A 12052-nucleotide genomic window follows, 5' to 3' on the forward strand; every position below is an offset into this window, starting at 1 on the left:
CACCGTGTTGAACAGAACTGCCGCCACATTTGACTGAAACATCACTCCACCTCTGTCTGGTCATTACTATATTGGTGATCTAGATATGCTACAATACAGACTATTTATTGCTGTTGTTCCTACTTATTATACTGTGCATTACCAATGTTTCATCATTCACATTTCCCTTTTGGAGTCTACAGTCTACATCAGTCCTCTGTCCTCAAGGACCCCCAAACAGTTCATGTTGTCCAGGTCACCCAGCAGGTGCACAGTTGTCATTACTCACTGACACATTTTAAAAGATCCAAAGGTGGAGCTCATTATTTCACATGTGATTCTGTGAGGAGCCCTAGAAAACGTGAACTGTCGGGGGGTCCTTTAGGACTGAGGGGTAAATGTATTTAGCCTGGAGAAGTGATAAAGAAGTGTTAAGTGGAAGGTGATAAAGCACCAGCCAATCATTACGGATTTGAAAAATGACAATTAGGAGCTGATTGGCTGGTGCGTTATCACCTTCCACCAAACTCTCACACAGAAACCCACTCAAACTTCAACACAGATGCACACACACAAGCATAAGGCAGATTTTCTGGACTTTGAGATCAAAGTGGAGCATCTGAATGAAACACAAATGTGTGAAGAAAGTGAAATCTCCACAAATGCAGTCCCCTGGGTACAGTGCTAACCACTGATGCACTGCTGCTCATTTATATCTTATTATGAGATGTGAGATAGAGAAAACGATGATGTTGAAGTAAACCAAGAAAGGAAAATACATTTTCTCATCCTGCTGCTATAACTGAAGCAAGAAAAAATGTGTTCCATGCTATATGTACTCCAGTAAGTGACCTCACCCCAAACCATATAGGGGGTTCTGACCTGATCGCACGCTGCCGTTCATCGTAGCGCAGCGATCAGGTCAGAAGTGCGCATGCGCCAGCGCATGGCTGACAGACTACGGCTGTCGTTGCCTATCGATCGCCTTTGCCTGATTGACAGGCAGAGGTGGTCGCTAGGCGGGAGGATGAGGCACGGCGGCGTTTGGACCGTGCGGGGGGTGGGTCGCAGCGGCTGTGTGACATCACACGCAGCCGCTGTGACCCAGGCAGCGATGAGTAGCTCTCGGCTAGCGCGCAAAAGCTGCACTGGCCGGGAGCTACTCCTGAAGTGCAAAAGCATCACAGCTGTGCGATGCTTTTGCACTTCTGCGACGGGGCAGAGACTGACATGCGGGGCGGTCTGGCCCTTGCTGGGCGTCCCCCCGCATGTCAGTGTGCCTGATCGTAGCCCTGCAAGTCCGAATTAAGCCCATTGTTCTGTCTACACCAAACTCCTGTCTTACATGTTCATGGTTATCTATGAAGGATTTTTAAGTCATAGATCTGTTTAAACAATAAATATTTCTCTGACGTCCTAGTGGATGCTGGGAACTCCGTAAGGACCATGGGGAATAGCGGCTCCGCAGGAGACAGGGCACATCTAAAGAAAGCTTTAGTATCACCTGGTGTGCACTGGCTCCTCCCCCTATGACCCTCCTCCAAGCCTCAGTTAGATTTTCTGTGCCCGACGAGAAGGGTGCACACTAGGGGCTCTCCTGAGCTCTTTGTGAAAGTTTTAGTTTAGGTTTATTATTTTCAGTGAGACCTGCTGGCAACAGGCTCACTGCATCGAGGGACTAAGGGGAGAAGAAGCGAACTCACCTGCGTGCAGAGTGGATTGGGCTTCTTAGGCTACTGGACATTAGCTCCAGAGGGACGATCACAGGTTCAGCCTGGATGGGTCACCGGAGCCGCGCCGCCGGCCCCCTTACAGAGCCAGAAGAGCGAAGAGGTCCGGAAAAATCGGCGGCAGAAGACTTTCCTGTCTTCAGATAAAGGTAGGCGCACAGCACCGCAGCTGTGCGCCATTGCTCTCAGCACACTTCACACTCCGGTCACTGAGGGTGCAGGGCGCTGGGGGGGCAGCGCCCTGAGACGCAATAAATCGATAGAAAACCTTTTATGGCTAAAATAAATGCATCACATATAACTCCTGGGCTATATGGATGCATTTAACCCCTGCCAAAACATACAAGAAAACGGATGATAAGGACGCCGAGAAAGGGGCGGAGCCTATCTCCTCAGCACACTGGCGCCATTTTCCCTCACAGCTCAGTTGGAGGGAAGCTCCCTGGCTCTCCCCTGCAGTCACTACACTACAGAAAGGGGTTAAAAAAGAGAGGGGGGCACAAATTAGGCGCAGTATAAACAATACAGCAGCTATAAAGGGAAAAACACTTATATAAGGTTATCCCTGTATATATATAGCGCTCTGGTGTGTGCTGGCAAACTCTCCCTCTGTCTCCCCAAAGGGCTAGTGGGGTCCTGTCCTCTATCAGAGCATTCCCTGTGTGTGTGCTGTGTGTCGGTACGTTTGTGTCGACCTGTATGAGGAGAAAAATGATAAGGAGACGGAGTAGAGTGTCTGTAATAGTGTTGTCACCCCCTAGGGGGTCGACACCTGAGTGGATGTACTGTTGAAATTGCGTGACAGTGTCAGCTTTGTATAAAAGACAGTGGTTGACATGAGACAGCCGGCTACTCAGCTTGTGCATGTCCAGACGTCTCATACAGGGGCTCTAAAGCGCCCGTTACCTCAGATACAGACGCCGACACGGATACTGACTCCTGTGTCGACGGTGAAGAGACAACCGTGATTTCCAATAGGGCCACACATTGCATGATTGAGGCAATGGAAAAAGTTTACACTCTTCTGATAATATAAATACCACCAAAAAAAGGGGTATTATGTTTGGTGAGGAAAAACTTCCTGTAGTTTTCCTGAATCTGAGAAATAAAATGAGGTGTGTGATGATGCGTGGGTTTCCCCCCGATAACAATTGATAATTTCTAAAAAGTTATTGGCAGTATACCTTTTCCCGCCAGAGGTTAGGGTGCGTTGGGAAACACCCCCTAGGGGGGATAAGGCGCTCACACGTCTGTAAGAACAAGGGCTCTACCCTCTCTGGAGATGGCCGCCCTTAGGGATCCTGCTGATAGAAAGCAGGAGGGTATCCTAAAATGTATTTACACACATACTGGTGTTATACTGCGACCAGCAATCGCCTCAGCCTGGATGTGCAGTGCTGGGTTGGCGTGGTCGGATTCCCTGACTGGAAATTTGATATCCTAGATAAGGATAGTATATTATTGCCTATAGAGCAATTAAAAGATGCATTTCTATATATGCATGATGCACAGCGGAATATTTGCCGACTGGCATCAAGTATAAGTGCGTTGTCCAATTATACCAGTAAAGTGGTCAGGTGATGCGGATTCCAAACGGCATTTGGAAGTATTGCCTTAACAAAAAAAAGGGGATGTACCCCAGGTCGCCTCTCAAAATAAGACGCCGTATTATCAGGCGCAGTCCTGGTTGGCAAGCGGACAAAAGGGTTCCTCTTTTCTGCTCGTGACAGAGGGAGAGGAAAATGGCTGCAGAGATCAGCCAGTTCCAAGGAACAGAAACTCTTTTCCGCCTCTGCCAAGCCCTCAGTATGACGCTAGGGCTTTACAAGTTCAGGCACGGTGGGGTCCCGTTCTCAATGAATTTCAGTGCGCAGTGGGCTCACTAGCAAGTAGACCCCTGGATCCTTCAGGTAATATTTCAGGGGTACAAATTGGAATTCGAGACGTATCCCCCTCGCCGTTTCCAAAGGTCTGTTTTACCGACGTCTCCCGCTGACAGGGAGGCAGTTTTGGAAACCATTCACAAGCTGTATTCCCAGCAGGTGATAATCAAGATGCCCCTCCTGCAACAGGGAACGGGGTATTATTCCACACTATTGTGGTACCGAAGCCAGACGGCTCGGTGAGACCGATTTTAAAATCTAAAATCTAAAATCTTTGAACACTTGCATACAGAGGTTCAAATTCAAAATTGAGTCACTCAGAGCAGTGATTGCAAACCTGGAAGAAGGGGACTACATGATGTCTCGGGACATCAAGGATGCTTACCTTCATGTCAAAATTTACCCTTCTCACCAAGGGTATTTCAGGTTATGGTACAGAACTGTCACTATCAGTTCGGACGCTGCCGTAGGGATGGTCCACGGCACCCCGGGTCTTTACTGAAGTAATGACCGTAATGATGATATTCCTTCGAAGGAAGGGAATTTTAGTTATCCGTTACTTGGACGATTCCCTGATAAGGGTAAGATCCAGGGAACAGTTGGAGATCGGTGTAGCACTATATCAGGTAGTGTTGCGGCAGCACGATTGGATTCTCAATATTCCAAAATCGCAGCTGGTTCCGACGACTTGTCTTCTGTTCCTAGGGATGATCCTGGACACAGTCCAGAAAGAAGGTGTTTCTCCCGGAGGAGAAAGCCAGGGAGTTATCCGAGCTAGTCAGGAACCTCCTAAAACCGAACCAAGTCTCAGTGCATCAATGCACAAGGGTTCTGGGTAAAAATGGTGGCTTCCTACGAAGCAATCCCATTCGGCAGATTCCACGCAAGACTTTCCAGTGGAACCTACTGGACAAATGGTCCGGGTCGCATCTTCAGATGCTTCAGCGGATAACCCTGTCACCGGGGACAAGGGTATCCCTCCTGTGGTGGTTGCAGAGTGCTCATCTTCTAGAGGGCCGCAGATTCGGCATTCGGGACTGGGTCCTGGTGGCCACGGATGCCAGCCTGCGAGGCTGGGGAGCAGTCACACAGGGAAGGAATTTCCAGGGCTTATGGTCAAGCCTGGAGACATCTCTTCATATAAACATTCTGGAACTAAGGGCCATTTACAATGCCCTAAGTCAAGCGAAACCCCTGCTTCAGGGTCAGGCGGTATTGATCCAATCGGACAACATCACGTCAGTCGCCCACGTAAACAGACAGGGCGGCACGGGAAGCAGGGGGGCAATGGCAGAAGCTGCAAGGATTCTTCGCTGGGCGGAAAATCATGTGATAGCACTGTCAGCAGTGTTCATTCCGGGAGTGGACAACTGGGAAGCAGACTTCCTCAGCAGACACGACCTTTACCCGGGAGAGTGGGGACTTCACCCAGAAGTCTTCCACCTGATTGTAAACCGTTGGGAAAAACCAAAGGTGGACATAATGGCGTCCCGTCAAAACAAAAAACTAGACAGATATTGCACCAGGTCAGGGGACCCTCAGGCAATAGCGGTGGACGCTCTGGTAACACCGTGGGTGTACCAGTCAGTGTATGTGTTCCCTCCTCTGCCTCTCATACCAAAAGTACTGAGAATCATAAGAAGGAGAGGAGTAAGAACTATACTCGTGGTTCCGGATTGGCCAAGAAGGACTTGGTATCCGGAACTTCAAGAGATGCTCACGGACGAACCGTGGCCTCTACCTCTAAGAAAGGACCTGCTCCAGCAGGGGCCTTGTCTGTTCCAAGACTTACCGCGGCTGCGTTTGACGGCTTGGCGGTTGAACGCCGGATCCTGAAGGAAAAAGGCATTCCAGATGAAGTCATCCCTACCCTGGTCAAGGCCAGGAAGGACGTAACCGCAAAACATTATCACCGCATTTGGCGAAAATATGTTGCGTGGTGGGAGGCCAAGAAGGCCCCTACAGAGGAATTTCAACTGGGTCGTTTCCTCCATTTCCTGCAAACAGGACTGTCTATGGGCCTAAAATTAGGGTCCATTAAGGTTCAATTTTCGGCCCTGTCGATTTTCTTCCAAAAGGAACTGGCTTCAGTGCCTGAAGTTCAGACATTTGTAAAAGGGGTACTGCATATACAGCCTCCTTTTGTGCCTCCAGTGGCACCTTGGGATCTCAATGTTGTGTTGAGTTTCCTAAAGTCACATTGGTTTGAACCACTCACCACTATGGACTTAAAATATCTCACATGGAAGGTGACGATGCTGTTAGCCCTGGCTTCAGCCAGGCGTGTGTCAGAATTGGCGGCTTTATCATATAAAAGCCCTTATTTAATATTTCATTCTGACAGGGCAGAATTGAGGACTTGTCCTCAATTTCTACCTAAGGTGGTTTCTGCATTTCACATGAAGCAACCTATTGTGGTACCTGCGGCTACTAAGGACTTGGAGGATTCCAAGTTACTGGACGTGGTCAGGGCCCTGAAAATATATGTTTCCAGGACGGCTGGAGTCAGAAAATCTGACTCGCTGTTTATCCTGTATGCACCCAACAAACTGGGTGCTCCTGCTTCTAAGCAGACGATTGCTCGTTGGATTTGTAGTACAATTCAGCTTGCACATTCTGTGGCAGGCCTGCCACAGCCAAAAATCTTAAAAAGCCCACTCCACAAGGAAGGTGGGCTCATCTTGGGCAGCTGCCCGAGGGGTCTCGGCTTTACAACTTTGCCGAGCAGTTACTTGGTCAGGAGCAAATACGTTTGTAAAATTCTACAAATTTGATACCCTGGCTGAGGAGGACCTGGAGTTCTCTCATTCGGTGCTGCAGAGTCATCCGCACTCTCCCGCCCGTTTTGGGAGCTTTGGTATAATCCCCATGGTCCTTACGGAGTTCCCAGCATCCACTAGGACGTCAGAGAAAATAAGAATTTACTTACCGATAATTCTATTTCTCGTAGTCCGTAGTGGATGCTGGGCGCCCATCCCAAGTGCGGATTGTCTGCAATACTGGTACATAATTATTGTTACCAAAAAAATTTGGGTTATTGTTGTAGTGAGCCATCTTTTATAGAGGCTTCTCTATTATCATGCTGTTAACTGGGTTCAGATCACAAGTTGTACAGTGTGATTGGTGTGGCTGGTATGAGTCTTACCCGGGATTCAAAATCCTTCCTTATTGTGTACGCTCGTCCGGGCACAGTATCCTAACTGAGGCTTGGAGGAGGGTCATAGGGGGAGGAGCCAGTGCACACCAGGTGATACTAAAGCTTTCTTTAGATGTGCCCTGTCTCCTGCGGAGCCGCTATTCCCCATGGTCCTTACGGAGTTCCCAGCATCCACTACGGACTACGAGAAATAGAATTATCGGTAAGTAAATTCTTATTATTAAGGTAATATAGCTTAGTCTATTAGAATAATTCAGATTTAATTGGGAATCCAATAGTTTATTGTTACTGTCTCTCTGTACTGTCCTTTGTACAGCGCTGCAAAACACTTGTGGTGCCTAAATAAAATGTAATAATAATAATAATAATAATAATAATAATAATTCAGAGGCATTTGTAATGTCTGTACCGTGTTCAAATATTTATGGTAGATACGACCTGAATGAGAGTATGATTGTAATGTCATAGCGGCAGCTTAGTACTTTTTCTGGCTTTCCTACATTTACGTCTAATGAATTCTTGAAATTGTTTGTGAATCTCTTGGTGGTCATACAAGAAACCTTCACTACTCAGGAACCACAGAAATGTGTCGCCATGGTCAGATTTATGAGTGACTTACACTACACTGCTTAGTCTGGAAATATTAACCATCTGGAAAGGGCTCATTTAAGTTATAATGGCTTCATTTGCATTTCATTAGAAAAAGAGAAAAAAATAAATGTAGACTTTTAACGGGATTAAACATTGTTTTACATCCTTTACTTTAATGAACACCGCAATAGTTTTTACTTTTACTAATGTCACATTTTTAGACTTTTTCTGCTAAAACGAAATGGACTCAACAGAGAGGATGGCAAAAAATGATGTAATGTTGGTTTACTGTAGATGTTAACTAATGATGTTGGTCACCTATTGTATATATAACTACTTTATTGTTTGCAGTGCCCTGCCAGACAGTGTTAGACTACTTGAAGACCGTACTTCACCATCACAATCAACTGGTTATTCCACAATTAATAGAACAACCCACGGAGGTAAGTAACTGATAATCCTCCACTGTTATGTATCTTGTGAATCACAGAGAATATTCAGAATTTCTGCATCGGGGTACACTGGGATTCCACAGGGAATAACATCAGGGGGTGTAGAGTTGGATCTTGATTCGAGGCACCAACAGGCTAAAAGCTTTGGCTGTTCCCTGAAAAGAGCTTTTATGAAGACTTCAAGGGCCACAGCACTTCTTATGTACTGGGGACATGCTGTGCTGTGGATCCATCACCTCCCTCCTGCTGCGCTGTATACTCCCGCGGCCTAGTTCCCGGGTACTTACAGCGGGGACGCACCGATCATTGGCACACCATTGCTGCTGCTCTCCAGGGTCGCGTGGCTGCAAAACATCAGGGAGGAGGTAAGAAGGTCCCCCAGGTAGGTAAATCGCGATCCGGCGTTATCCTTGGGAGACAGATCGCGTGGCTGGCGTGGCCACTGTTTCACACAGGGACCCCACTATATCCACCAGTGCAAGGAGCACTAAAAACCGTTTATCACAGGCTCCATAGTACCTGGTGGTGAAGTCCAGCAGAGGGGATAAGGAGCTGACCTGTAGCCCCTCCCCCAGCTCCGGGCGACATCTCCTGCAGGTGTTCCCGCCCTGGAGCTGTGTCTCTCTCTCCCTCACTCCCTGAAGAGATCTGGAGCCATTTCCTTAGCTGGGCTGCTCTCATCGGGATTGCTGGGTTCTGTCTCCTCTGTAAAGCCGCCTGTCGCAGCGCCGTGCTATTACAGGCACTTAAGTATTCTACATGTCTACATGTCATTTTAGACAGTGTTAGGTAAGATCAAATGTGCTTACTTTAGAATAGGTTGTACAAATATTCTGTGATATACATCCAGTATCTACTATGCATTGTTATATCTCTTTGCATATACATAGCTATTGTTATATGTAAATTTGCTGGTCCAGTGCAGTATTATTGTTTTGTACCTTATATTTGCATTGTACTTGTGACTGAAGTGTGCCTGTAGCTGCTGTGTGATTTTTTCATTTATTGTATCACACCCTTGCTATCACTGTATTCTGTGCCCTGACAGGATAAGTGCGTCAGCTCCATGTATCTTACTGTGTATTTCAGTCACCCCATACCGATGGATTCTCTGTTTGTGTCCTACTTTTCATAGCGCATAAACCAGGGGGTTATCCACGGTATTATTTTGTCTGGCTATATTGTACTATTGTGCCCCACGGCTACATTCCTCATAATGTCTGCCACACAGGAGTGGGAATTTCGCGGACGCTCCTGCCTCAGGCAGTGCTGTTCCCACGGATTTTCAAGGGGGGGAAACTGCTACTGGGGACGTAGGTGCTGGGTCCCATACCTCTCCCAGTCAGCCTGCAGTTCCTGTGGTCAATCAAGAGCCACCCTGGGCTGCTTTCTCCAGTATGCTGAATACACTTGTGACACGTCCAACGCCCCCTGTGGGACTCCCTGTGTCATTACAGCCACAAATTGTCCCTATAGCGAATCCGCCTTGGGTGGACAATCTGTCTACTCAGATTCAAAATTTAAATATATCTTTGAGTAAACAGAAATCTACACCTCAGCCCTCTGGAGCTAAGGGGTCCTCCAAGCGTGTAGTTTTCTCCTCTCAGTCCACACATATTTTGGATACTTCTTCGGATGAGGATGGGGATTATACTGATCCGACTGACTCTGATTCAGTGGCCTCTGACGGGGAGCCTGCAACTCAGATTGATGTCCCTGACTTAGTGGAAGCTATCAAAATGGTTCTCCAGATTGATGATGAAATAGATGCCACTACTGTGTCAAAAAAGCCTGATAAATTCAAGCGTCAGAAGGTGGTTAAAGTTGTTTTCCCTCACTCTGGCAGTTTAATTGACACACGTCAGGAGGCATGGGTTTCACCAGGAAAGAAACTCTCCCTCTCTAAGAAGATGTTAGCTCGCTATCCTATCCCTGCGGAGTTGAGTAACAAGTGGGAAACTCCACCTCCGGTAGACTCTCATGTCGCCCGGATTGTGGTGTCCTCTTCTCTGCCTGTCACCACTGCCACCTCCTTGAAGGAACCGACAGATAAGTGTGTGGAGGGATGCCTGAAGTGTATTTATTCCCTAAATAGGGCAACACATAGGCCTACTATTGTGGCCTCCTGGGCTGCAAAAGGTATTGAAGCATGGGTCCAGGTATTGGAGGATGAGCTACCTTCGGATATTTCTGACATTGCCAGACAGTGCCTGTCTCACATTACCACCGCCTCCCAATATATTAAGGAGGCATCCTCTGAGGCGGGCATCATGGCGTCCAAAGCGGCCACTTCGTCTATTTTGTCTCGCTGTATTCTATGGTTGCGGTCCTGGAAGGTGGACCTGGGTTCCAAGAAAACTCTGGAGGTGCTCCCTTTTAAGGAGGACATCCTTATTGGAGAAGATCTAAACAAAATTGTGACTGACTTAGCCTCTGCTAAGACTGCGTAGCTGCCTAATACTACTACTCCTGCTCTGAAGGCCAAGAGTACTACTTTTCGTTCCTTTCGGACTTCAGGTAAATTAAAAGGTAAGGTGTACTCAAGACAGCCTCGTACTACCAAGACCAGAAAGCCCAAATCTAAACAATACTGGGCTGCCCGTCAGCCTGCTTCCAAACAGGACAAGCCTGCAGCATGACGGGGCAGGCCTCCCCCTAGAGGACCCCAGGGTAGGAGGCCGACTCCTGCAGTTCACCCAGGTCTGGTTAAAGACCACCTCAGACGCGTGGGTGCAGGAAGTTGTCTCTCACGGGTATGCGGTCTCATTCAGGAGATGTCCCCCTTGCCAGTTCTGCACAACGGTCATCTCCTCAGATCCGTTGAATGTGCAAGCTCTACACCTGGTTGTGCAATCCCTCCTCGAGACAGGAGTGGTGGTGCCGGTGCCTACCTCTCAGAAAGGCAGAGGTTACTACTCGACTTTGTTTCTAGTACCGAAACCCAGTGGGTCTTTCCGTCCTATTCTCAACCTAAAATCACTGAACAAGTTTGTGAGAGTTTCCAAGTTCCGTATGAAAACACTGCACTCCATTGTACTGGCCATGGAACCTGGGGACTACATGGTATCCCTGGATGGGACTACATGGTATCCCTGGATATACAGGATGCTTTCCTGCATATTCCTATTGCCATTTCACATCAGCAATGTCTGCGGTTTGCTATTGGCAACCTCCATTATCAATTCAGGGCTCTGCCGTTTGGACTGACCACAGCCCCTCGGATATTTACCAAGGTCATGGCCGTGATGACAGCTCATCTCCGTCAACAGGGAATCAGGATCCTGCTGTATCTGGACGACCTGCTGATCCTGGCAAGCTCCCAAGATGTCCTCCTGAGTCATCTCCAGTTGACGGTGCAATTTCTACAAGCCCATGGTGCACCTGGGGGCTCTACTGGATATGCACAGCCAGAGGCTGTTTCTTTCTCCAGAGAAGGTCCTGAAAATTCAGGACAGGATCAGATACAGTACTTCCTCTCTCGCCCAAAAGTGTCCATACACTCGGCAATGCAAGTATAGGCTTGATGGTGTCGGCCTTCGACATGGTTGAGTATGCTCAATTCCATTCTCGCCCTCTCCAATGGTTAATCCTATCCAAGTGGGATGGTGGGCCTCATCGGATCAGGTCTCAAATGATATCCCTGACTCTGGAGGTCCGCTTGTCTCTAGCCTGGTGGCTCCAGGATCAACAGTTGAGCAGGGTCTGTCCCTTCTGGATTCCCCACTGGGTCCTCTTGACTATGGATGCCAGTCTGAGGGGCTGGGACATGGTGTTTGAGCAACACTCTCTCCAGGGTCACTGGACCGAGGAGGAGTCTCTCCTCCCCATCATCATTCTGGAACTACGGGCAGTGTTCAATGCATTGACACTGGCCCTGCCTCTGATAAGGAACAGGCCTGGTCAAGTATAATCAGACAACGCAACCATGGTGGCTTACATAAATCATCAAGGCGGCACTCAAAGCAGTGCAGCCATGATGGAAGTGTCAAGAATTCTTCGTTGGGCGGAACGCCATCTGCCAGCGATATCGGCAATGTTCATTCCGGGTGTCCTCAACTGGGAAGCTGATTTATTTGGTCGTCGGGACGTACACGCAGGAGAATGGAGCCTTCATCCGGAGGTCTTTCAACTCCTAGTGGACAAGTGGGGCCTACCAGATGTAGACCTGGTGGCGTCTCAACACAATCACAAGGTCCAGGTCTTCAGATCAAGGATAAGGGATCCACAAGCAGCGTTCGTGGACTCACTGACAATTCCATG

The 12052-nt window shown here is 48.1% G+C and overlaps 1 protein-coding gene across 2 annotated transcripts in view; it reads left to right on the forward strand.

Moving 5' to 3' along the window:
* The window catches only part of BEND4 (BEN domain containing 4), a 226943-nt gene that overhangs the window by 127500 nt on the left and 87391 nt on the right, over positions 1-12052 (forward strand). For both annotated transcript variants that reach the window (XM_063921006.1, XM_063921005.1), the window contains exon 3: positions 7692-7783. In XM_063921006.1, the coding sequence (XP_063777076.1) occupies positions 7692-7783 (92 nt within the window). The remainder of the gene's footprint in view (positions 1-7691; positions 7784-12052) is intronic.

Source organism: Pseudophryne corroboree, chromosome 1 (assembly GCF_028390025.1).
Source record: "Pseudophryne corroboree isolate aPseCor3 chromosome 1, aPseCor3.hap2, whole genome shotgun sequence".
Lineage (NCBI taxonomy): Eukaryota > Metazoa > Chordata > Amphibia > Anura > Myobatrachidae > Pseudophryne > Pseudophryne corroboree.